The 26,949-nt window shown below is 45.4% G+C and overlaps 1 protein-coding gene and 1 pseudogene across 2 annotated transcripts in view; both read right to left on the reverse strand.

The window, feature by feature from the left end:
- Positions 1–11,989: 11,989 nt before the first annotated feature.
- Positions 11,990–15,049, reverse strand: LOC132486806 (uncharacterized; annotated as a pseudogene).
- Positions 15,050–15,146: 97 nt separating this feature from the next.
- The window catches only part of SEMA6A (semaphorin 6A), a 60,064-nt gene continuing 48,261 nt past the window's right edge, over positions 15,147–26,949 (reverse strand). For both annotated transcript variants that reach the window (XM_060091865.1, XM_060091864.1), the window contains one exon: positions 15,147–16,345. In XM_060091865.1, the coding sequence (XP_059947848.1) occupies positions 15,147–16,345 (1,199 nt within the window). The remainder of the gene's footprint in view (positions 16,346–26,949) is intronic.

Raw genomic sequence — 26,949 nt, forward strand, 5'->3', positions numbered from 1 at the left:
TCACTGTAATCCGATTCAACCTGTATTTGAAAACGTGTAGGGTGGGGTTATAGGGTCCCTCTGGGTCCTGCCCTGTCCTTTAGCATGAGCTGGGTCCCGTGAAACCTTAAGGACAACCATGGTGCATGTCACCTTGCTTTTGGTGGTTTGGCACATTTTACAGTTTCTTATCTTAGTGAAAAGGCTTCAGATTCTGGGATTCCTCCCTTTTCCTGGGCAAGTCCTCCCACTCTACCATTTACAAAGGCAGTTATTAAGAGTTCTGATGATCCTCGAGCCTCTCACACCAATTCTCTAAGATCCTGAAAGAGAAACAGTCGTATTGTTTTCAGCTTGAAGAGGTTTCCTCCCACAATGTCACCCTTACCCAGACTCAGGGGACATGAAGAAAGGTAGGGTTGTACATGGCCTGCTGATGCTGGGAGGGGGTCCACTGCCACCAGTTGTCCTCCTGGCCCCCCTGCCTTCTCTGGGCTATCCCCAGTTCTTTGCACGGAGCCGGGGGTGGGGCAATGAGAGTACCTACAAGTGAGGAAGTCCTTGTGAGACGGCAGCCCCCTCCCACCCTTGCCCATCCACAAAAATATCCCAAACTTCTTCAAACCAACATTTTCATCTCCAGTTTTTGAATAAGTGAAACTTGAAGCTTTGATGCCTTATTTATTTTAAAATCAAATTTAACTCCTTCCCACACAGCCCAGATGTTCCTTCATTTTTCCTATTTTGACTTCCTCTTGACATGAATGATGAATGGTGGAAATGAGGGCCAGCGAACGTGTCATTGCAGACAACGCTGTGCTCCTTGAAAGGTTCATGACCTGTGGATTCCCCCAAATCCTTACCCAGAGCTTCTCTGCCACCTCGAGACCCTGGTGATCTTGCATCTGAACTTGAGAAATGGGTGAGCCTGCTAATTTCAGGCACCCTCTGTCAGCTTGCATATGCTGGCACATCACAGAGACGGATGAAGAGCCAGAGTAAAAATCAACCTAAAATAAATGGTATTTGAAGACCTTGAAGCAGATTAATTTAGACATGGTTTGAAAAAAGAGTGGATTGGCTTTTTTTTCCCCTTGATTTCTTAGTTGGGATTTGGAGATTTTCTTTTTTTAATGGTAGAGCAGAAGATTCAAATTCTATCCCTTTAATTTCTTACTTCAAACTGCTGCAGAGAGTAATGAAGGCTCAACTTGGCTCAAATATTTTTCCTTTGTTTAGAGCAGGCAATTAGCAAGGGGACACTCGGGCTTCTGGGTACAAGAGAGCTCGTTCTACTCTCCTAGCTCCCACTGCAGAGAGAGGGAGAGGCAGATATTAAACACTGTTCAAAAAATTAAATAAGTAAAGAAGAGCCCTGGTCCTTGAACTACCTCTAAAAGATATCCTGTTACAATTTTTCAGTGTTTCCTAGGAAACCAGTTCAGTGTAAAAACATATTCTTTGTCTTCTGCTCTTTGCAAAATTGTTTGAACCATCATATCTCATAAAAGGTTGCTCCACCGGCAATTTGAACAGCATTAAAAAAAAGCTTAATCTGCAGTTTGCTGCACCAATGAAGGTGAAACACCTTTATCGGAGGCTTGAATGCTTCAGACTGTATTTGCTGAAAACGGATAAGATTAGGCCATTATTTCTGAAGTGTCTGTGAAATCAAATCTTGTTGTCTTTTTCCCCTCCACATCATGTCTTTTTTCCCCCAACATACCCACGTTGCATTTAAAAAAATCTCCTAAGATGGTTTTAGGAGATTCTTCTCAGTACTTACACAGCAGAGCATCAAAGAAGAGAGAAATCTCTCTCTCTCTCTCTCTCTCTCTCTCTCTCTCTCTCTCTCTCTCTCTCTCTCTCTCTATCTCCGTATTCAGCACATACGTGCTTGGTGTCCAGCACTGATATGCTTCTGTGTCCCCAGTGTCATCACTGGGTCACAATCCCCTAATGCCCACTCTGCTGTCTTGGGTCATCTCTGATTTATCTTCTACTATCATTGCATGTTTAGTTCTTATTGTGGTTTTTCAGATTGAGGTATTTGAGTGTGTACTGGGGTGGGGACCTCATGAGGGTCAAGGGTTTAGGGCACTGGGAGATTTGTTTGTTTGTTTGTTTTTGACACCTGAAATTTCAGTTGCTAACTTTATCTCATATGTGACAGCCCTTTGGAAAACAGGAGCAGCATCTCCGCAGTACTGACGTGGGCGTGCACATACAGAATATCTGCAACATGGGCTGCAGGGTGTTGTCTGCACCATTGGAAGAGTGTGTCGCTGAGGGATTAATCTGACTCCCATCCCTTGTATCATTAATCACTTAGCTTCCTGCGGTGTTGGCTGTCTCTTGGTTTCTGATAGGCACTCTTTGTCATGTTAAAAAAGCATCCCCAAGCCCACGTCACCTAATAAGACACAAGATGATTAAAAGCACTGGCTATGGGCTTCCCTGGTGGCGCAGTGGTTGAGAGTCCGCCTGCCGATGCAGGGAACACGGGTTCGTGCCCCAGTCCGGGAAGATCCCACATGCCGCGGAGCGGCTGGGCCCGTGAGCCATGGCCGCTGAGCCTGCGCGTCCGGAGCCTGTGCTCCGCAACGGGAGAGGCCATAACAGTGAGAGGTCCGCATACCGCAAAAAAAAAAAAAAAAAAAAAAAAAAAAGGCACTGGCTATGGTGTCACCCAAATGTACATCCTGGATCCACAAATCACCAGCTCACTGAGTATAGAAGTTCTTTAATTGTTTTGTGCTTCAGTTACTTTATCTGTCAAATGGAAATGACAAAGGTAGGATTCTTGTGAGGATTAAATGAGCTAATGCTGGGAAAACACATAACCCAGTACCTGGTACCTGGTGAGTGTGTAATCAGTGCTACTATGACAACTGCTAGCAGTAATTTTGTTTCTGTGTGGACGTGTGTGGAAACTCAACTCTTACTATCTTACGTCTGATGATAACTTAGCTTAGCAAATTTCTTGGGCACCTACAGTTTATCAGGTTTGGTGTCAACTGTGGACTTTCAAAGGTGAAAAAGATTCAGTTCCTGCCCTTGATGTGTTTATAGTCAAATGGAGAAGCAAATCTTTCCAATGGATTGTGGTACAAATTAGAAACCTTTATGCACAAGCTGCTTTGGGGGACGAGAGAAGGAAAGCCCAGCTCTGCCTGGGAACTCAGAGAAGGCTTGGAGGAGGCAGGGTACCTAAACCAGATGTTGATGTAGCAATTGTGGTGGTTGATTACATTTCATTTTTGTAAATGAAATGTTTTTATGTGCACAGAATGTGGCAGGCTGCTGATATCCTGCAGTATCCATTCCCCCTTCTTTTTTTTTTAAAGTCCCAGCACACGCCTGAGTTTTAGCAAAGCACAAGAAACTGAAGTTTCCCAGCTTCCATTGATGCCTGATGTAGCCCTGTGATTACACTCCTGTCCCTGGGATGTGCTAAAGAGTTCCGTGCAACTACTGGGATTAGCTCTTAAAAATGACTGGGGAGGGCTTTCCTGGTGGCGCAGTGGTTGGGAGTCCGCCTGCCGATGCAGGGGACGCGGGTTCGTGCCCCGGTCCAGGAAGATCCCACATGCCGCGGAGCGGCTGGGCCCGTGAGCCATGGCCGCTGGGCCTGCGCGTCCGGAGCCTGTGCTCCGCAACCGGAGAGGCCGCAACAGTGAGAGGCCTGCGTACCGCAAAAAAAAAAAAAAAAAAAAAAAAAAAAAAAAAAAAAATGGCTGGGATGCTCCACCACTCTCTCCTTTGCTCTTCCTGTTGACTGAGGAAATGGCACAATTAGAAACGCTTCTTGGATCCTCAGAAGGAAGACACACATTGAAAATTGCAGAGCTGCCCCACCGATGCTGGATCATGTGCTTTGGGGCTGTTACATGAGAGTGAAATAAGTTTCTATCTTTCAGCCTCCACGTTCTGCTGTTACTTTTTTTCAGTAGTTAAATCTGTACTTCCTAGCGTATGGTGTCAGGCAGTGAATTAGGAATTGGGACGCCTGCTTCTTGCCCTCAGCCCTGCCAAGAAAGAGCAGCGTATTATTGAGCTACCTCTCATGTCATGATTTCATCTTCTCCAAAAGGAGAGAGGGGTGTTGAACTAGATTTTTCAGCACCGTGAGATATATGATAATGACTCTCACTGACATGTTTGGTATTAATGCTTTACAGTGGTAACAAAGTAGTTTTTCTTTTGAAAGAAATGTCACAGACTCTTGGGATGAGACATCCCAAGGGGTGGGCTTGGGACTGAGTGAGTGGTACTTCCATCCAGGCTAACTGGAGCTGAGATTGGAAATGCTCTGGACCCGGACAGGTCAGCACGGCAGATGTGCACAGGGAACATGGCCGTGAGGGTGTTGGCATAAAGTACAAGTCAGCAAAGCAGACAGGCAATCCAAGACCGCCAGGCGTCATGCTGGTGCCACAGCACTGCCTCAACAGCAAAGGCAGTGAGTGAACCTACAGTTGTGTTCCTTGCAGTGCTTTCTGGGGCCGGTTCTCCAGGCCAGAGAGTCCTGCCCAGAGGCACCAATGGGGCCAAGGAGACAGGAAGAGTCCTGGCAGCAGGGAAGGCAGGACTCAGTGATAGGACAACCTGTTCTCCCCAGCCAGCCGTCTGAGAAAGGAGCAGGAGCACAGCACTGTAGTGTCTGGAGCCTCCAGGCCTCCGAACAGGCATCATGTGGCCGAGATGGCCACAGCAGTGAGAAAGAGCCAGAACGCTATCGGGCCAAGCAGGGCTTTTGTTTAACGAGGTCTGGCTGGCTGCTTTTGTTGGCAGATAAGGAGTGTTTAGGGGAGAGAGAAAAAAGAGACATTTTCATTATCAGCAGGATGGGGACTCAAAGTCATTTATTTAATTTGATGATTTAAAGGACTAGGATCTCATTTTGGATGCCAAGTTGGAGAAGAAGGATATGGTGGGATTTTGGGTTCTGTAAGCACCAGTAAACGTTCACCTCATGTGACTTTTTTTTTTTTTTTTTTTTTTTTTTTTTGCGGTACGCGGGCCTCTCACTGTTGTGGCCTCTCCCGCTGCGGAGCACAGGCTCCGGACGCACAGGCTCAGCGGCCATGGCTCACGGGCCCAGCCGCTCCGCGGCACGTGGGATCCTCCCGGACCGGGGCACGAACCCGCGTCCGCTGCATTGGCAGGCGGACTCTCAACCACTGCGCCACCAGGGAAGCCCCACCTCATGTGACTTTTACACGCTTCTGTGAAGTAGACGGGGCTGCCATCATTGTCTACTTTTGCACGTGGGGAGAAGGACATGCCAGGAGTTTGAATGAGTGCCCCACAAATGGGGAGGCCAGCTCAGACTAGACCCACAGACTCACAATGAGATGCACTTCCTTCTCAGCTGCTTTGCCTTGTGAGAAGTGAGAACTCCAGATTGCCAGATGAGGGCTGACTGTCCCTAAGAGCCTCTAGGAGGCTGGCCTTGGTGGGCCTGGTCTTGGAGCACCTCACCCTCATGGCACCACTCCCACTGAGAGCTGTTCTGTCCCTGGGCCCAGGCTTGTCTGCTGCTCTGGCCAGGTAATTAGAGAGGATCTTTTTGGGTCACTCTTTCCTGAGGACAAAACAAGCCCTTTGGTTTCTCAATTAGAAAGCTCAACAGATTGAGTGACAAGGAGAAGTTTTTGATCTTGCTGTTATAGTCACCTAATTAAAGTGAGAGGCAGATGCTCCAACACCTAGTAATTTTCACCTCACTTACTTTAGCTCCAGTTACAGCCCTTCCCTACTGACTTACACTGTTTTAATTACAAAGTCAGAAGGAAATATGACTATTTACCTCTTTCTATTCATACATATCAGTCTAACACATTATCTTTTCTCCCCAAGCAAGAAATGTGATTGCAGGCCTCTTCACCCTGGAGACAGAGGGGGATAAATCTTTGGTTCTTAAAATTAAATACCAATAAGAATTCAACTCAGCCAACACCTAATCAGACTTCAATAGGCAATTTTGTTTCAGAAAACAAATGTATCCTTTTCCCAGGAATGGAGGAGGCAGGTCTTCAGAACCACTGCATTTGGTATTGTCTTGGAATGCACACTTTGGAATAGAAACCTTCCTTTTCAAACTTAATCTGTTATTGACTCGGACCCTATAGATCAGGGAAAGTTAATCGCATCAAAGGTCGTTCAGTTTACCAAGTACATAAGTAAATAGCACCGTGCAGCAGTTGGAATTATGTGTATATTTTATACCAGAGCTACCAAAGTTGGTGCCAGCCAAGACTTCATCTTCACTAAAAAGCATATTTGTGTACTGAGAAAAGGCTTGTGGACTGGGAACAGGGCTTCAGCTGGCAAACAAATAAACAAACAAGCAGCAATGCTCCAACCAAGCAGAAGGAAAACAGTGGGGTTAAGAAGGGTGATTTTCCTCTCCCTCTGAGTGAAATCTGTCTGAGGTTACCAGTTGAGCAGGCAAGTGAAGGTGCTGGCTTCCTCAGAGTGCTATGCAATAGCCCGACTCGGCGACTGGCTGGGCCGCGCTGCCCCCAGGGCAGGAGGGAGGCCAGCCACCCACTCCAGACAAGAGGGCCCTACCTCTTCTGCACCATGTGCCCTCATACCAAGCAGCATATGAACTCTAGGACGGCCAGTCTGCAGCACTGGCAACATGGAACATGGGCAGTGATGTGGCAGAGGAAGATAGTTACCTAGGTGGAGGCCATCTCTACCTTCTGTCTCCTATCGGGAGAATCATCCCACCATTGACATCAGAGATGATGTCGAATTGCTTAGTTGGTACCCATGGTGCCAAAGTGGCCAATGGGACTAACATGAGAAGTCAGCAGGGGTATTTCTTTTTTTTTTTTTTTTGCCGTACGTGGGCCTCTCACTGTTGTGACCTCTCCCGTTGCGGAGCACAGGCTCCGGACGCGCAGGCTCAGCGGCCATGGCTCACGGGCCCAGCCGCTCCGCGGCATGTGGGATCTTCCCGGACCGGGGCACGAACCCGTGTCCCCTGCATCGGCAGGCGGACTCTCAACCACTGCGCCACCAGGGAAGCCCAGCAGGGGTATTTCTTACTTACCTCTTCCTCTCATACTTACTTTACCTCATTCTTCTATGAAGGGAAGGGTAGGCAAATTCTTTACCCTTCTAGGTATAGGGCATTTCTTCGACGCTGTTCCCAATTAAGCCTGCCTTCTCTTAAGCTTCTTAAATTTCTCTTGTGCTCTGTGAGGCTCGGGTAAAATGAAGAAGCCCTGAAAGCCAGGCCTTTCATCTTTGTCTTCCACCTGAGGCAGCCTGTGTCACTGCCCCTGAAGTGGGAGGGTGCATCTCAAGAAGGGAGGTCACAGAATTTGGCTTCAGCTCTTTCTTTTCCTGCTTTGTTGACTATTCCTCATAACATTGCTGGCATCAGGACTTTGCAGACGCAGGAAGGAAGAGATGTATTCTTTAATGATGGAAAAATATGAGAGCACAATACCCTTAAAATAGAATGTGTGCGCCTGGCCTTTATTTTGGGGACTTTATTGTTGGTAGCCGTCTCTCCTGGGAAATGCTCTTGGGGGGCTTTCCCCCTTTGGTGAAACAGAATAACTGTGTAACCTGAGGTGTCCCCGAGAGAGCTGAGGGGATGATGTCAACACACAGGTTTTGGAAACGGGACTCCATTTTTATGTCGATCACTGTTCCAATAGATCCCTCCTCTCCAAACTCCAGTTTCTGTAAAGTGAGGATAATCATACATGTGCTGTTGCCCACCCCACTAGGCTGTTCTGAGGATCTAATAATATAATGGACAAGATTATGTCTGCAAACTATAAAATGCCCTCCATGTAAATTGTCATTGTCATCAACAAGCAGAAGCCCTGCTCCTCTTGGGTTAGTACCATTCCACTTTTCATCTTTTATGAAGTAAAAGTTAGCCCTATTATTGAAATTCGTGCTTATACACTGCCATGGGCCAGGTCTGCAAAATGTTCAGTGTCCACACCTGAGAACTAAGTTTCTTTTTTTTTTTTTTTTTTTTTTTGCAGTACGCGGGCCTCTCACTGTTGTGGCCTCTCCCCTTGTGGAGCACAGGCTCCGGACGCGCAGGCTCAGCGGCCATGGCTCACGGGCCCAGCCGCTCCACGGCATGTGGAATTTTCCTGGACCGGGGCACGAACCTGTGTCCCCTGCATCGGGCAGGCGGACTCTCAACCACTGCACCACCAGGGAAGCCCCAGAACTAAGTTTCTTACCCTCTCTCTCAAACACCCACTTTCTCACTACCCTGTAACATGGTCAGGGCAGGTGTCATGATGAACAGGATAACAGAGACCGTTCAGCTCACGGATGGAATTTTCATCATCTTCCTCATCCTAGGAGACCCCTGGGAATCCTGCTGGAGTTTCTTTCATGTTGGTTTTCTGGCATTGCTGTTGTATCCAATGTCACCTTCATCTGTTTCTTTGAAAAATGAAAATCATCAATGAGAAAAATGCCTCCAATTTCATGGTTACTTACTTTCCCCTTCATTAGCATCCCCTTATTTGGACCGTTATTGCAGCTCCATCAGCGGGACCAGTAACTTGCTCTGGGGATGATGTTAGTGATTCTCAAGGGAAAATCTCCTTTTATTTGAAGAGATTAGGAAGATTAGGAAGAATAAAAAACTGCTAGTCACCTCGGTCAGCATCCATGGGCTGCCAGCGACCCGTGTCCAGGCCCCTCTGTAAAGATCTTGACTGTCACTCCTGAGACTATAATTTATGACAGTTCACATATGACCAGAAAGTGCTGAGGTGGAACGCATGTTTTACCAGGAAGAGGGGTGAAAGACCTCCCAAAGGGTCCACCTTCAGCAGACACTGGTTCTGACCCCTTGTGACATGTTTGGTATTAGACCCCAAGAGGAAAAAGCCTCATGACAGCAGCTGTTTGCACATGTGCGCAGGGATGTGTTTGCAGAGGGGGATGGGGAACTCCCCACCACTCATCTGCCTCTCTTGATTTGCTCAAATTTCATTTCCATTTGCTAGAGGGACATCTGCACATTTTTCTGCCCAGTCGCATTTAATGCACATCAGTTCAGATATAACTCTCTGTTGAGGTCAACTGCCCCCCACCTCCAGGCATCCCCGGGGGGTTAGAGCTAAGGATACACAATAGTCTAAATGGAATACTGAAGATCCCCATCTGTCTGGCAGGCCCGATCAATAAATGTGAGCCCTTCCTCCCCAATTCTGTACAAGAGACACATCACCACGTGGGTTTAAGACAGGCGTGAGGTGTGGGTTTCTAAGGGTTACTGAGTCCAAGCACCCAGCTGTCGCAGTGCTCAGCCAAGACAAGGATTACGCTCTTAATTGTGTTATTTTGTTACTGAAGGGTCTTTGAAATTCCCCTTACCCCTTTCCCACGAGCAAAATATCCCACGTCTGAAATTGTAGGTGCCTTTCTGACACTTTTATTTCACTTGCTGAATGACTTTTTTGGAAAGAGCTTTTGTTCAGGCAGTCAAACACCTAGGCACTATGGTTCTGGGCATCTTGTTTGGCTTCTGCCAACTTAGGAGACTGAACAACGAGACCAGTTTGTGTTTGCTTGACATGGCACTTAAGGAAAGCAGGCAGGTCTAAGACATCAGCTCTGGCCCCGTGAAACACCTAGCCTATTGGCTGTACTGGGACAGCCACTCCTGAGAGCCAACAGTCTGAAAACATCTGGCAGAAGCCACCAACCCTGTAACAAGCAAGCAAGCAAAGACAACAATTAAAAATCTAGGTTATGGGCTTCCCTGGTGGCGCAGTGGTTGAGAGTCCGCCTGCCGATGCAGGGGACACGGGTTCGTGCCCCGGTCCGGGAGGATCCCACATGCCGCAGAGCGGCTGGGCCCGTGAACCATGGCCGCTGAGGCTGTGCGTCCGGAGCCTGTGCTCTGCAACGGGAGAGGCCACAACAGTGAGAGGCCTGCGTACGACAAAAAAAAAAAAAAAAAAACTAGGTTATCTGAGGCACTTCTCAAGCCTGAGCAGGGACATCCCTGGGGCGCCAGCTAAAATACAGGCTGCACCTGTTCAGCCTCTGTCACCTCTTCACCAGACAAGAACAAAGCTGACTTCAGCAAAAGCCACCATCCCAAGTATCAGGTTGCACTGCAGGGATTGTCTACAGCGTGATCTGAGCTCCAACCGACCCGCTTGCCTCGGCCCAGATGAAGGAATTTGGGATGCCCAGCTGGAGAAGAGTGAGGCGTGTCTGCAGGCCTTCCTGTGACGAAGGATGGCAGAGTGATTTGGAGATGAGTTTGGGAGGAGCGAGTGTCAGGTCTTTTTAGCTAGCATTACTCTAATGATGTGACTGAAGAGGGCATAAAAGACAATAAATTCGTCCTTGGAAGAGTGTTCTGCTGCCAGCTTTGGGATCGTGGCAGATCCTTTCACTCAATGGACCACAGCTTTCTCATTTTTTAAAATGAAAGGGTCAGACAAGCTGTTGGCCATTCTCTCCATTTGACATTTGGGTATAACCAGGCAGGGCAAACCTGTCGGTCACGTAAGGAGAAGGAAGCTCTTCTGACCGGCAAAAGAAGGAATGGTCACAGAGCTGATTCAGTTCTGTCTCCTAAAGAATCCGAAACTGGATGTGGGGTTTTCATGCATTGCTCCTACCAATTTGGCATGCCACTTGGTACATTGCCCGGCAGCCAGCAGCCTCTTCCTGGACCATTTCCACATTACTGCCAGGTAGCTTTCTAAAGCACAAACACATGTGCTTGTGGCTTTATAGACTCCAAATGCACACCACTGCCCATCAGCTAAAATCCTAGCTAATGGTCCACAGGCCTCTCCTGATCTGACCCCGACCCCCTTCCCGGCCCTGCCCCTGTCAGGCTCTCTCACAGACCCTGCTCAAGGTCCACTAAACCTTCTGTGTCCCAGTCACAGCACCTTCGGCACCTTTGTACAAGTTTTCCCTTCTGCCTGGCCTAGCCGTCCAAAGAACTGATTCTGTAAGGACCAGCTCGTATGTAGCCTCGAGCCCCAAACCTCTGGCCTTTTCCTCAGCACTTTGTTCCTGTCTCCCAATGGCAATTACAGAGGCCGTGTCCACCTCTCCTTATAAATGAGGAGGCAGCAACTATATTCTAGTCAACTTTGTGCCCGACAGAGCCTCGCGCTATGGGTGGGATTCAAGTAACACAATTGGAAATGAATTATCAGAAGGTGACTAGACGATTGTAAGTGTAAATTGAGGTCCACCCGCAGCTTCCCACACTCAAACTGACCCAAAACACTTGTAAAAAATTATTTCAGAAGGTCAAAAGTAAAATACTACAGCTGAAGACTTATTTAAATAACTGTTTTAAAAATATTCCAGAGCGGGGGAAAAAGCCCTGATCTAGGCATTTCAAAAGGCTACCCTGCAAAATAAAAATCAACTGCTGCATAGCACTATACCTCCGACCGTGTCTTCTGGCTTACAAGAGATAGATGCGAACAAGGAGTAAAATCCTGCACCCTCCACCTTATTAATATGTAAAAAGGCTGAAGTCACATCTGTGCAAGGATCTTTTTTTTTTTTTTTTTTTTTTTCGGTACGCGGGCCTCTCACTGCTGTGGCCTCTCCCATTGCGGGGCACAGGCTCTGGACGCGCAGGCTCAGCGGCCATGGCTCACGGGCCCAGCCGCTCCGCGGCATGTGGGATCCTCCCAGACCAGGGCACGAACCCGTGTCCCCTGCATCGGCAGGCGGACTCTCAACCACTGCGCCACCAGGGAAGCTCACGTTCTATTTTTAGTGGACCTTACATACTAAAATCCTAGCCTTGATCTCTTAAACTATCAAGCCTACCATAAATGTTTGATGATGAACAAGTCCATAAAAAGAAAATGCATAAAATGAATTGAGGGAGTCAACGCATGCTCTGCCTTTTAATTACCAGTGGCTTCTGCTCCGATCCTGCTCCAGGCTGGGTGCAGGCAGAGAGAACACATCAATAATTTTGGGAGCAGGGTGTGGGTATTGCAGACAAATGGGTCTAACTACGTTGTGATTTATGCTTTCGAAGCCAAATAGAGATGGAGGAAAGATGAGCATCCTAGCCAAAAAGGGGGAAATTATGAGATAAATAAAAGCATTCAGGACACAAAAGAGAATGTAGAACAGTCTTGCTTTATTACTTTTAAGTAATAAAGAGCCTTTTCCTTGCCTTTTTGTCTTTTTTTCCCTTCTTTTTTTTCTTTTTTACAACATACATTAAGTCGTGAATCAGATGTTAGGGGGTGTGGAGATGGAAGGAAAATTGGTGACATCACAATATTTTTACAACTTTACAACAAATATAAATCTGAGTTGGTTGCATCTACCAGTGTCTAGCAAGGGTGGAAAGCAAAGGCACACTCAGGTTTATGGACCCTCTCCCCACACGCTGTGGGGAGCAAAAGAAAAAGGGAAAATACTTAAATGCAGAAGACCAGCTCAATATCTGCGGGCATTTTAGGGTTAACACCGCAAGTGATGGGTTGTGGGATACAGGGACTGGGGTGGAAGTTTGACACAGGACTCTGTAACACAGCTGAGGCATTGATGCCCGCACATGGGGACGAGAGAGCAGGTGTTGCACCTCAATACTCCTGGGAGTGAAGCTTGGGGAAGAAGGTAGCAGGGTGATATATACCCATCACCTTCCTAAGTTCCACATTTCTAAAGAAAATAGAAGGAAGAAGACAATATGTCTGTTCGTAGCAAAGTTTCATGGTTTCAGGGTACAGAGTTCACGGGGTGTGAACATTGATTCCACTAACAAAACAAAGAAAACAAAAACATAACACAAAAATAACAAAAACCTATCCCGAACAACAGCAAAACTGCAAGGGGTGTTTCAAATAAAAGGCTGTGCACGTGCCCTTGGGACACACCCAGGTCTCACTCTGTTTATGGAGGCACCACTTTTCACAGCCGATTCAAAATTATACCCAACTGTCTTTTTTAGAAAGTTTTTTTTTTTTAAGACAAAACTAAACCCAGAAGATCAAACTGGAAATGAAAAAGAGACAAAGAGACCACTAAATATACTGTTTAGCTGTTTTAAAAAACTGATAACAACCAACAATGCTCACAGTTTACAGTATGTTGACAATTCTTTTGTTCGTGATTAGAGTAAACAAAAGTCCCTTGTGTGTGCTTGAGCTAATGAAAACCAAGGGGAAAAACACACGCCCAACCCCCTCCCCCTACAAACAATAACCGCAAAAGGATAAAGAAATTAAAAAAAATTAAAAACCTTTTGCCCCAGTCAACGTTTTTGTAGCATCCATTGTGGTTGGCCTTGTACTTGGAGTTACTCATTAATCACAGCAGGGACCAGCCTGCCTGCATCTATTTCCATGTCATTTCTTTGTGAGCATTGCACCTGTGTGCTGCGCACATGGCTTGGAGACTCCACCCAGGTGCCTGCCCAACCTCACTGCTGTGTTCTCCAGGCAGTGGACACAGCAGGAATGAGGACTGGGACGTTAGTCCCTTTTCTGCTGGCTAATGAGGATATCATCATTTTGAAATGATCTGAGAATACAAGGGAAGCAGGGAGCTCTGGAGGAAGAAAGGAGATTTGCCACCCACAACACTGGGGTCCACGCTTGGCAGCATGGCCAAAGGGTGGTTGGAGTTGGCACGACCAGAAGAATGTGTGAATCGGAGGGTGTGGTGTCGCCCAGCTTTCCCAGGCTGCAGGATTGTAACCATCACCACTGCATTTTCTTCCATCTGCTGGACGCTAATCTTCCAGAGGGCTGGACTGGGGGTGGGGGGAGGGAGGGTTAAATAAATATCTGCATTTATTTCAAAAGGGGGAAAAGTTGATCATAATAACAGTTTGCAAGTGTACACAACTCAGGGTGTAAGGCACAAATTTACATGTGGAAAACAGGCTATTCACAGATGTAACCCCACGAAAAACCTGTGTGATCAAACCATTAATTGATGCAAGGTAGCAGCCAGCATATTAATTAGTTCACACGGTTGGTGGATTTTGTTTTCTGTCTCACATGCAAAGTGAAATGAGATGGCGTATCACAAGCTGGTGCCTTCACAGAAAGTAGGAACCACTGACAAAGCCATGTTGGCAGCAATGGGACGCGATGTTCCATTCTAAAAGTTCCTCTCCTGGTTGCTTTAGAAGTCAGGATCTGGAAGGACTTTTAAACTAATTACTCTTTTGCATGTTATAAGCCAGGGACCTGACCAGCAAATTAAACTGGTAGATTTAAATAAATATTCCCCTCTTAAGTTTTTCTTTAGCTAGATATCAGTCCAAACACAAAGCTCAGAATTCCAGCTGCAACTTACTTACTCAGTGAATTTATTGTAAAAATAAACTCAATTATTCCAGTTAATGGATTTCGCGTTAAATAGTTTACCTATCAAGGGACTTTCTGAAGAGCTGTTCAGAAGATGGTATGTGGAGAGTCCTTTCCTTAAGGAAAAAAAGTGTGAAAAATAAATAAAGAGTTACTTGCGTTAACGGTCAGGTTATTTCATTAAAAGAGAGGAGCAGAAATTTATGACATAGTTGCCCAACATGGCATTCATCTGCTATAACAGAAAGCTGTAACACTGGTGGGCATTTCACAGTATCTGCGCATAGTAAACTTCTGCCCTTGTTAACGTCTGAGTTAGAATTATCAATGAATTCTTTTTTTCTTTTTAATTTTCATGATTTTTAAAAATGTATCTGTTTTGCAGGTTGGAACGCTAGCCCAGTTGGGCAGCGCTCGGTGCAGTCATGGACACAATGTTGCAATTGCTGTTCACGCGCGTGTGTGCACGTGTGTGATGTGCGCATGCGCGCAGGCTTGCGCGCAGGCGCACACGCCGGGGGGGTTGGGTATGTGCTTTTGGCTCATGTTTGTGATGCTGATTGAAGTCTTTCGTGAGTCCGACCTGTTGCGGGGTGTGGGGGAAGAGTGAAGGAAGAGAATGGAGGTGAGTCCCGCGTCGCGAACCTTCACCGAACAGCTTGGCTCAATTTTCGAGAGCCCCCCTCCACCCCCCCGCGTCTCAGGGGAGGACCCAGTGTCCTGGGCGCCGCCGCGGCCATCTTGGTCGGGTGGGTACTCAGCAGCCGAGAACCTTGCCGAGCTGAGCGGGCGCCTAGCCTTTCCTGCTGGTTCGACACCTGACCCCTCCCCCAGGGATTATGTACACGCATCGTTGGGCTTCATGGAGGTGGAAAGGGGGGCAAAGGAAGGTTTGGGGGGCACGTCCGGCTTTAGCGAGGGCGTGCGCTTCAGCCCCGCCCGGGTCAGTGAGTTGTAAGCGTTGAGGCTGGGCTGCCTCGAAACAGTCACGGCCTGGCCCGAGGGCTGCGAGCTGTGCACCTGGATGGAGTCCACCCTCTGCGGGGCGGGGGGTGGGTTGTCTCCCCGGCCAAAGCTCTGGTTTCTGGAGAGGTGGGAGGAATTGGAGGAGTTAGTATTGTTTCTTTTGAGCGTGGCGGTCTGGTGGCTTCTCGTGAGCGAGTTCGTGGGGTAGCTCCTCTTATAATCAAGCCCGTAGGACGAGGAGTGGTGCATCTCCAGCCGCTTGCTCAGGCCGTTCTGAGACAGGGAGGCTCCGGGAGGACCCAGGGAGGCCTCCCGCTGGGGGACTTTGGGGGGCAGGCTGTCCAGGTTCTCCACCAGGTTCACCCCATGGTTGGGACTCTTGCTGCTGAGATGTTCCTTGATGGTCTTATATTCCAGGGTGGCCGCCTGGTCCTCCAGCGCCAACTGGGCCACCTCGCTCATTTTGGGCTGGTCCACGTACTCGTGCTGGTAGCCCTGCTGCGTGATGGGCAGCACGACCACGCTGGGGATGTGGCTGGGGGAGGCCCGCAGGGGCAGGTCGGTGGGGATCACGGGGGAGCCCATGGGGGGCATGTCCTTGGTGCAGGCGTTGATGAGGTTCTGGTTCCTTTCCCACTCGCGGCTGCCGCGGTTGGGCTTGCGCTTCTGCTGCAGCGTCGGGGTGGACTCGGGGGTAGGCAGGGCGGCCAGGTCCAGGTGGTGCTGGTCAGCCTTGATGAGCATCTTAGCGGTGTTGCTGGGAGTGGCGAGCTTGCCGTTGTGCATGAGTGGCGTGAGGATGGCCTCCGGCTTGGGGTCTTTGGACTGGGTGTCCCCAAAGAGGCCGCTGAGCTTGGTGACGCTGCTCATGGAGCCGCGGCGCGAGTGGGCGAGCTCCTTCTCCTTGCGGTGCACGGAGGACATGTCTTTGCGACGGTGATCGCAGACGCAGTAGACAATGATGCCCGAGAAGACGGCTCCCATGACAAAAGCCAGAATGACCGCAATGGCCAGGAGGGTGACAGGGACGAGCTGGTCGTGGCCTTTGAGATAACTCTCCCGAATCACTCCTGCAAAATACATCGCATATGGTGTTAAGAAATGAAAGCAGACCGTGTGGCTGATTTTTGTTGGGCATGCACCCAGTTAATTAATAACAGTAAGGAGTGACAATAGCACCTCCGCAGAGCTCGTTTTCAAGACACGGTTTGCCAAACGTTAACTAATTAATCCTCCCCGCCCCACCCCAAGTATGTAAATAGACTTCAATTGTTGCCCTCTTTGTGTTCTGAAAGTGTTTCCCCCTCTTTTCAAGTACAGGCTCTTTCTACTTTGCTTCACTCCGTGGAATATGGAAGTTTTTCTTTTCCAAAATGTATCCTTCTTTCCCTCTCATCTCTTTTCAATCTTCCCGGTCCTAAAACCGCGAGATATTTTGAGTCTCGGGCAATAGGCAACAATTTTATGCATGTTAAATGAACAAATTGCACACCACTCCAGGCTTCCAGGGACTTTGCTGATGACTTCCTGTGGGCAACATGGCCTCTATCTGGAGAAAAGCTGGTTAGCATTTCAACCAACTGGGGGAAAGACAGGGTGTATCATTTATAGTGTAAGAGAATAGCTAAAGCGCACAGGTTACAAATGTTTATGCTGATTTTGCATCACCTCTACAAGGGGAAAAAAAAAAACTCTTGCACACTCAATTTCAGATAAATATGCTAAATGTTTGAATGAGGCTCTTCCCTTACTTGAGCTGAAAGAATATTTAGAAAAAGAGACCATTTGGGCTCCTGTAGTGAGTTTGAGAAGTGTCAGGTATCATTATTAACAGCTAGAGTTTTCTGTCACGGTGAAATTCTTCAGCAAAGCTAATCTCTTCAGTTTAATAAAAATTATGTGGCTCTACCTGTCAATAATCTTACACTACATAAACCAAGATGCTATGTTTCTGAAGAAAGTGGCTTTCCCTGTTCCTGCTTAATTAGCCACCAAGCTGAGAGACTCTAATCAAATGCAAACACTGAAGCTTTTATTTTTTAGTACCAAGTGAGAATACACATCACAATTGTCAAACCTTAAGTGCTTGATGCAGTAGCTAAAAAAATAAAATCTCAAATACCTCAATTCCTGCCTTTGGAGAGTGAAAGAACATGAATACATTAGAGGCTCTGCATGGGCTGAGGAAATGTAAACATTGTTCCTATTATGGAAATGATAGTAAGACAGAAAATGTACCTTCTCTGGTCTCAGGAGACACATTTTTCATCGACTAAACCAACTCTTTATGGAATATGTTTAATGTGTTTTACTGGCAGATATCAGTGGCATAGAATTAGAATGAAATGAAATAAAAATCTCTGTCCCTTCCCAGACCCACAACACACAGCCCTTACACTTCTGCTGAAATGCTTTGTGTGTCACAGCTGAGACCCCGAAGAAATGCAGCTTTGTCACGGAGTTTTTCTGCTAAAATATTTTGATTGGTGAAGCAGTGGTTTTAAATCCCAGAAACCTTAGCCTGAAGAAGAAAACGTTCTCTTTCTCTTTTCTTTGTGAACTCGCCTCCTCCCCCCAATTGTGACATCACAGTTGGTTGCTGTGGAACTGATTGTCCTGTGACAAAGGATTGTGACTTCAGGTGGGGGGATAAATAGAAGCAGCAAATATCTCTTGAGAAATAAAGATTCTGTGATTAAACAAATGCCCTTGGTAGTGAATGGCAGGGGAGGTAATTCACCCCAGGGAAAAGGTAGTAAGACAATGAACAATTCCCATGTGTGCCACTTGTCAAATATTTCAAGATTTATCTTCATGAACTTTAAAGGGGTAGAAACTGAGAAGCAAAAACGAGCAGGAAATTCAGCTGTAACTCACACCTTATATGTTGTGGAGCTCCCCAAACAGCGGGGTGTCTTGTATCCAAATATGTTTTAATACCTAGTCAACAAGGAACTGTGCTAATGAGAATTTCTTCCTTAAATTTGCATTTCCTTGTTGTAATGCTAAAATAGCAACTGATTTTCTTTCAGTTTTGGTTTTGAGTGGGTTTCTACTGAACATCATTTTTAACCACCTACATATGATGGCACAAAAACCGTACACCTGTGAATAAAGGGGGTTTACTTTTGCTAATTGACTTGGTGATGTCACCGATGCGGGGTACTAAAGTTTTTCATAGCAGTGGGTATTTCGTGGGTCCCTTCCAGCCAACTGTATTTATGGGGGCTGAGCCTCCCCAGTAGATTGGTACTTGGGGTAGGTAGTTATCTACAATTGACTTTGGGATTTTACAATTTAAATTACTATCTCAACTTAAGAGAACCATAGAAAGCACGAGGCTAGAGCAATCCATTTGCTTCATTTATTGTTTAATTGGGAAAACTCCAAAATTTTAAAGTTTATCCATTGCTTCTTTACTTTTAGCTCCCAAATAATTTTCTTTCATGTCTGAAGGTTCTTAACTGTCTTAGACTCATGGACCCCACTCACTCTTTCACTGGGAAAAACTCTTTTAGTGGATGATATTTGAGTTCAGGTTTCTGGTTGTTAACAAATCAAGCAGGGTCTGACCTTTGAGAAAAATAGTGTCTCAGATGGCTTTCTCTGGCTCATTTTGTTATGTAAATAGTGTCCTTAAAAACCTTTCTGCATATACATTCCTCTTGCGTATAGCTGATTCACTTTGTTATAAAGCAGAAAATAACACACCATTGTAAAGCAATTATAGTCCAATAAAGATGTTAAAAAAAACCAACCAACCAAACAAACAAAAAACCTTTCTGCATTTCTTCAGCTTTGAGATATCCACCGTGAAGCAGGTGGCTTCCCTCATCCACCTGTGCACATTCAGAAAGCTCATGTCCAAAGTTAGAAACAGATCAGAGATTAAGTTGAAAGTAAAGTCAAGAAGATAAGACATTAAAAGTTATTTTTGGAAAATGCCTTCCAAACTTAAAGCTTTCTACTTATAGCATGAAAAAGGGCAAATGATTATATCAACTTTTTGCCAATGGTCACTGGGCAGGATTGAACACACCAGACTTGTCAGTGAGGCTGGGGGTAGTGCAACACTAGAGCTCTCCAAAGGCCTGGAGTTTTAAGCCCCATTTACTGCTGGGTGACCTTTGGGCAAATGACTTAACGTCTCTGGGCCTCAGGTTTTCCCATCTGTAACGTGGGGTTAACACACTTAATGCCTTACTGTGTAGTTACAAGAATCAGTTTAAATAATGATTAAGAAAGAGCTTAAGTGCTGTAGTTTGCTGGACAAATCTAAAGGTCAGAGGAAGCCACAAAAGAGAAATGGTGGGTTAGTAGTTCACCGAGGGCTTAAGAGTAACAGTCATAGCTTCGCCATTAGAATCCATTTGCTATAGGTCTCCCAGGGGAGGGATAGACCAAACCTCCAAACCTTCGGCTGTCCAAATGTTGCCAAAGGGTTGCCAAAGGTCGATGAGGCAACATCAGGGAACATGTACCTCTGTTTCAGGACTGCCTATAGGTCCTGAGTTTTGAAATAAGTAAAACAACAACAGTGGGAAATGTTGAGCAACACACAGTGATTATAGACTCCTAGTGGAGGAATAATAATCCTGCAGTCAGCTCCTTGAGGGCAGGGACCATATTTTATATGCATTTATAATCCTAACCATCCCCAGGGCTCTTAGGTCGGACACTTAATAAGTGATTATTAAAGAAATGGGTTTGCAGTACACTGGAGAGACATTTTTAAAATGGACTTGTAAATTTGGTGGGTCATCTTTGGAGTGACTATGTATAACCTTGCTTCTGAAATCACAGAAACATATCTCTAACCATGCAACAGAATATAATCATACTAACATCCATTAGGCAAAAGAATCTATAAAGGTGCTCAGTATGTATTTAAAATAATAATAGGATAAACTGTTTTTTAAAAAGGAAAAGACATTTGTTCTGGGATAACTCCGCAAGAGAGAGTGAGGGTAAATGGGTTATTTGTAACAACCTGAGTGCTCCAGTAGAATTGGCTAATTCAAAACAAATGCATCTTTACAAAGGGCACACGGGGCTGGAGCTGGAGAAACATCATTGCTTCAGGTGCTGCAGTGAAACCCTGGGGAAGTGGAGGGCCTTTGTAGAGTGGTATACTCCCTCCCCAGGTTCCCCCACTGTAGAGGGGGGGAAGTTGGCTTCACCCTGGGCTGTTGAAATGCCTTCCTCCACCAACCTCTGGGCCTTCTGCTGTCACCAATGGAAAATGGGGCATTAGTAATGAAAACAGTATCTGAAAAACCCTTTGCATTGATTAATTAACCGCCAGCTATTTCTCACCAGTCATGAGGTGCTAAATGGTTATTCTTTCCACCTTCCTATTGCAGGAAGCAAGACACACAATGGCTTAGAGATTTCTCTGAAATCATGCCTTAAATTGGCAGAACTGAGAAAGAATAGAATCTCCACTTTTTTTTTTTTTTTTTTCTGAGGTGAGAGAGTTTTCAGATGCTGCTAGAGGAAGGTCTCAGAGGGGCAGTTTGAAGCTCTTTAGAGGCTGAAGCAATGAAAAGATTACGAACAACCCCGCCCTCCAGGCCCTACAATATTGTAATTCAAAATAAGAACAATTATAAACTGCAAAATAAGAGGAAACCCAACACAGTTGTGATTTTTCCTACGATGACTACGGCAATGCACTCTGAAATTCCACACGTCAAATTCTTTATTTAAATAATGGTTTTTGGTAGCTCGCGGGTACTCTGCTGTTGTCTGTAGTCTGCACAGGGAACCCAGCGCCAGGCTCTGGGACAACATATCTCAGGAAAGATGCTCTCCTAACTCAGGGCTTGATGGTGATGTCCTTGGTACCTTGACTGTCACTCTCCTGGACTAATAAGGTTGTGGTTGCAAGCATCTTGCAGCAAACATTTACTAAGCACAGATGAAAGTACTGTGCTGGGTTTTGGGGAGACAAAGGTGAAGGAGGCACAAACCCTGAGATCCAGTTGGGGAGAAGGTAGGTGCGCACACATCAACTACATCCAAAGTGCGGAAGCATCAGGAGATGCATTGCTTCTACCTAATATGGATGGGCAAAGGCTTTATGAAGGAGGTGACATTTGACCTAAGTCTTTAGGGTGCATAGGATGTCAGCTCAAGTGGAGACAGCAACAAGAACCAAGGCATGGAGGGGAGGAAAGTGAAGGCTGTGTTCAGTAATGGCCAGTGGTCCAACTTCCTTCTAGTCTCTTAGCTGTAGGCACCAGCCTCTCCGCTGCATTCGCACTTGCTTCTGGGCTTTCACACAGGCTGCTCCCTCTGCCCCGAATATCCCTGCTTACCTCCCATCCCACTGACCTTCTCCTTTAGGTCTCAGCTTACATGAGGAAGCCTTCTCCAACTCCCTCAAGCCAGGTTAGCTCTTCCTTCTATAAGTGTCCCCAGAGCTCTGCACCTCTCTATCCTAAAATCATCACTCTAATGAGACCTGCTCTCTGTTTTTTACACCTAAACTGCTCCAGACAGCTCCACGAAGGAGATTTCCCGCTGAATCCCCAGGCATAAAGGTGCTCAGTAAAGAGCTGTTAAATAAATAGTAAATGAATGCATGAATGAATGAGTACTTGCAGGGGAAAAATAGGAGTGAGTGCTGAACACCATTTGGAAGCAGGCTGTGAAAAGCCATGAAAGTCTGAAAAAGATATTTAGAAGACATGTGAGTTTTGGAAGGAAAGTTATTGGTTAATTTACCTGTCATTTTCAACGGTCTTCTTGCTTGAGAAAGCTGACCATCGAGTCAGAGAGGGGTTCAGCTTACTCTGTTTCACATTGAATCCATTATTGAAAAAAATACAGGCTTGAAAGAGTCAGTACCTTTGCATCAAAAGCACAGCCAGTCTACTTGAATTTATTATTACTGTTATTAAAATTAAGACTCTGTCTTCAACTGTACTTATCCCCTGCATCATACAGACATACCTGGGAGATGTTATCTGTCCTATGAAAAAATGAAGCCAAACAGACAAAGAAAAATACATGAAATCTATTGCACCTATTAAAGTAACTCCCAAGGAAGAGCCCTACCCATCCCCATCCCAGTTACCTTGCTAAGTACGTGAGGCCTTAGACAGCCAGTACCTTGAAATGGTTAAGTGCACACTTTTCCTCTCACCCGTTCATTGGACCGCCTGTTTCAGAGCTGCTGTGATATGATGGATGTGTCTGTCGCCATAGTGAAGTGATTAATAGGCATCTGTGTAAAGCGGACCTGGTGACCACAAAGACAACAAAGCCCCTGTGTGTCCTTTAGAGAAATATGCAAAGGCAAAAAGGCCGATGGACATTTCCTCCATCGTGGAGCCAGAGCGGGGTTCGTGTTGGGTCTGAGAGCTAAGAAAGCTGGCAAAACACCAAGAAAAGCCCTGGAGTGGGATGTCCTAAAAATAGACTCTTGATTCTGCTTTGTAGTAAGACAAGCCTGTAATTCCCTTGAAATCCTCATAACAACTTGGGTGGATGGAATCTAACAACCCAATCTTTCTTGTTTGAAAATCGTATTGCAACAAAATGCCAGCCTCACAGTCCTGCAAGGCAGTATGAATGAACGGACGAGTCACGGGCCAAGCATCACCCTGCTAACCACAGAGGGCCTGCTGTAATCCCTATTAAAGAGAGAAAAAAACAAATAGGGGGAAAACCCTAACTGGAGACAATTTATCCTCAAAGCCACACCCCAGCCCACAGAGATGACCACACGGAAAGTGCAGTGGGAGCCCTCTGTGGTTATCTCGGCAGGAAGCAGCCTTCTCCTTGTCTTACTGCATAATGCGAACCAGATGGCTTAGAAATAAACTGAACTGCCAGCAGCCGTGGAAATGGACTCAGAGTTTATAACTCAAACTTTCCTTTTTCTTTTATTTTCAATTTTTTTTTTTTTCCTCCTGGTAGGTTGAAGATTAGGTGCCGGGAGGGGCCATGGTCTCTAAGATGTATCAAGTTCATGACTGACCATGCCAAAGTAGAGGCAGCTTCCTGGCTGTTTAATATCCTCAGTTCAGAAGCTACTTTAAAACTCACAAATTGAAATGATACTGACTGTGGTTGTCTGCAGATGAATCCACTTCCAGTTCTATCACCTTTGACATTGATACATTTTTACTTGTTGGGATGCCCTCACAAGAGGGAACGGGAGAATGAGCATAAAACTTCATTTTCCCTCTGTGCCAGTGGGAGTTCCGGGTTCACTGTGCCTCCTCTGGTCCACTGTTGTAGCCTCGGCACTGCCAGGGGGAGTGCTACACCCGGAGCGGAGACTGAGGTCTAGACTGGGGGTCATGATGAGATCATTTGAAAAAGCCACGCTCGGGAATGTTGATCTGTGGCTCCATGTGTTAGGACTGTCACTGTCTTTGTAAAGGTAATGACTATTTCAGATGGGCAAGGTTTGAAGCAGAATTTGCATGGTTTATCTTCCTTCCTTTGGAGGTTTTCTTTCCAATAAGGCTAGAAACCCAGCATCTAAATCGTTTTTGAAACCAGACAAAGCATTTCTGTTTTCCAGCTTCCTGGTCCCATCTTCCTTTGCTCTCTTAAGAGGCATCAAAGCTACAAAATAGGGAAGTGGATCTCCTTATAAAATTGTGAAATTCAGGTGATTCTTTGGATTATTTGCAGTGCTTTGATTTTTTTTTCTCTGCCAAATGAAGATAAAACAAATATGAGGAAATAGGTTTGTTTGAATGCTCCTAAAACTTAAACTTGCTGGAAATACAGTTCTTGGGATCTGGGTTATAGATGGGGCTGGGTATTATTGGTTAAGAACGTAAATCTTGAGGTCATAAAGATCTGGGTTCAAGTCTTGGATCTATAAGTAACTAGCTGTATGATCTTGGGCATTGTGCAGGACACATGTTAATGTTCAATTAATAATGTAAGGGGAGTGTTTCTAGAATTTCTGACAAGTTACCTTCCTTCTGCATGGTGCCAGATAGGCTATTTTGATGGAGCACTTTGGTTGGGTACCAGTGTATTAGCCAAGAATGGAGAAATGAGGATTTAAAAATACAGCAAAATCTTGGAAATTGACCTTAAATAAGATAGCCCATACAACTTGGAAGGTGTCCTAAATCAGTATTACTCAGCATCAGCATCACCAGGAACTTGTTAGAAATACAAATCCTTGGGTCCTACTCGGACCTTCTGAATCTGAATCTCTGGAGATTGGGTTCAGAAATCTATGTTTTAATATGGCCTCCAGATGATTTGTATGTTCACTAAAGCTTGAGAGGCACTGCCCTAAATGATATGAATAATATTCCAGAAAACAGCATCAAGGTGTTATGCTTTAAAGTCCAACCCCAGACACCACTGAGGCAGTGTATAGCCAGACTTTCAAAATTATTTGTAAAAAAATGAATAAATAGTCTTCCTTGATGTTCACTAAAGTATGACTCTTTAGTGGGTCTCGTGTATTCTTGCAGTTGCCGTATTCTGACAAAGAATACAAAATTGATAAGGTTTTATTGGAGAGACAAACACATCCCTAACACTTTCCCTTGGTACCTGACAAAAGCTTGACATATGGCCTAAAATGTTGTACCACTACTTCTGTAACAGAATCAACCCAATATGCCAGAGCCAAAAGCTGCTGGAAAAATGCACATGGTCTCTTTATTTGCCTCAGCATAAAGACAGGGGAATTGCTGATGCTCCCCATCTCTGTCACAGGGGCCATCAGGTAGTGTGGTTGGTACTAGAGAGCCCAGTCAGGACTGGGTCCCAGGGACAGAAGAAGCAGAAGCTTGGTAGGAACTCACTATTGAATAGAGCAGCCTCCTTTAAAGCTTGCATCACATGTCACCTTGAAATCAACTCCACTCAAGCAATGCACAGCCATCAAGCAACATCTGATAATGATTCAGGGGATCTTTTCCCTTACCTCTCCACGATCAGACAAGAGAATAAGAAACTCAGGAAGATTCTTTTCCTTTCTTTTCTGGATGGAAGGAGGGACCTGAGCTCATGTTTCATTCCCCAAATTAAGGTCCTGCTTTACAGTAATAAAAATGCCTGGTACAAAAGTGCCCTCAGTGGAGCTCCGTGCTTACACATCTGCTGAGTTGTACTGAGTCTGCAAATCCATAGAATTACATAAGACATTTTAAGTTACATTAAGTTTCTGCTGTGTGCTTTTAAATCATGGAGTGCAAGACCCATCATCACTTACGGTGTATTTATTACCTTAACAAATGTCAGATGATGGTGTCCAGTGTTATCTATTATTTAAGAATAATAAGAGGCTATAGGACTGGAAACAACAAGCTCTAATATGTCCAAAAGGTTAGGCATAACGCAGTTTGCTGCCTTACAAATTTCTTGACATTTTCCCTTCTAATAAAGCATTGCCAGTGGTGACTATACTGAACTTCCATTATTTCTATACAGTTCATAATGGCTGCCCCTGCCTTTAGCGAAGAAATCTAATTGCAGATACATATTTGAAAAAGAGTGCATCTTTTAAAAAATACAAATTTTAAAAATAATTGCAGTGGGAAATTCCTGTTATCCCGTTAAAAAGGAATCTCTTTACAAAGATAATGCCCAATTGTAGACTTACAAGAGCTTAAGAAATACTAATTAAGGATGACAAACCTTCATGCCGCCCATTATTAGCTTTCTGACACCGATTAAGAGCTGTGTACTCTGTACCCAGTATATGTGAATTTATCCAACTGCATTTCACTAGTAGACTCCAGGGCCTTCCTACCACTAAAGTGCTGGGAGACTGACCTCTGATACCGTTCTTGCAGGTCTGCTCAGGCCCGCAGTGCAGTCCACGTGCTTTGCAGGACTTCACCTGTTTATTACTTGCACAGCCTGTGTCTCTGGGACCAGCGAGTGGACACAGCTCTTCTGTCCTCTTTCTCTCTATGACAGTGGCATGAATTATGTATTCTGAGCAACTCCTGCAGCTTTTAAGGCCATTCTCATGTATAATGTCAAGAAAAGAGAGGCTGTCCTCAAGAAATTTCCCGGTTACCACTCTGTTGCCCTTGCTAGACTACTTTGTTGGTGGAGCAGCAAGGTTTGCAAAATAAAACTTGTGTGTTACAAGCATTTTTTTTTAACTCCAAGAAACGAGGCTATCAGAAAGACAGTTTTGAGACAAAGCTAATATTATTTTCCCATTATCACACATGCTCCAAAATATGTGTCGACTCTTCACAATTTTATTGTTAGGACAAAACAAATTTTAGATGAACACAGTGCAGTTGAACCAATTAAAGAGCCCATTTTTAACTACACCAGATGTTCAGTTAACACGATCATGCCTAACCTAGTCCCTGTAGTCCTTGAAAGTTCCATTAAGCTGTCAGAAAACTTTGTCATTTTTGTGTGTTTTTGTGCAAAAGATAGGAGGGAATGGAAAAAAAAAGACTAAAGGAAAAGGGTGGGAGCAAAATGAATTCATGTCAAGGGTGATGTGGCTTGAAAAAGTGGCTACAGATTAAAGTAAGTAGCACTTTTAGAAGGTGAATTGATTTTTTTAATACCCCAAGGTTTAAGTTGCTGATTTTAAAAGAAAAAATTAAAGTCTCTATAATCATAATTTAAGTTCTTCATTTTTTTTTTTTTTTTTTGAGAAAATGATGTTAGGTGAAGAGAAAAAGGTTTAACTGGTATCTCTAGAAAAGAA

Source organism: Mesoplodon densirostris, chromosome 3 (assembly GCF_025265405.1).
Source record: "Mesoplodon densirostris isolate mMesDen1 chromosome 3, mMesDen1 primary haplotype, whole genome shotgun sequence".
Classification (NCBI taxonomy): Eukaryota; Metazoa; Chordata; class Mammalia; order Artiodactyla; family Ziphiidae; genus Mesoplodon; species Mesoplodon densirostris.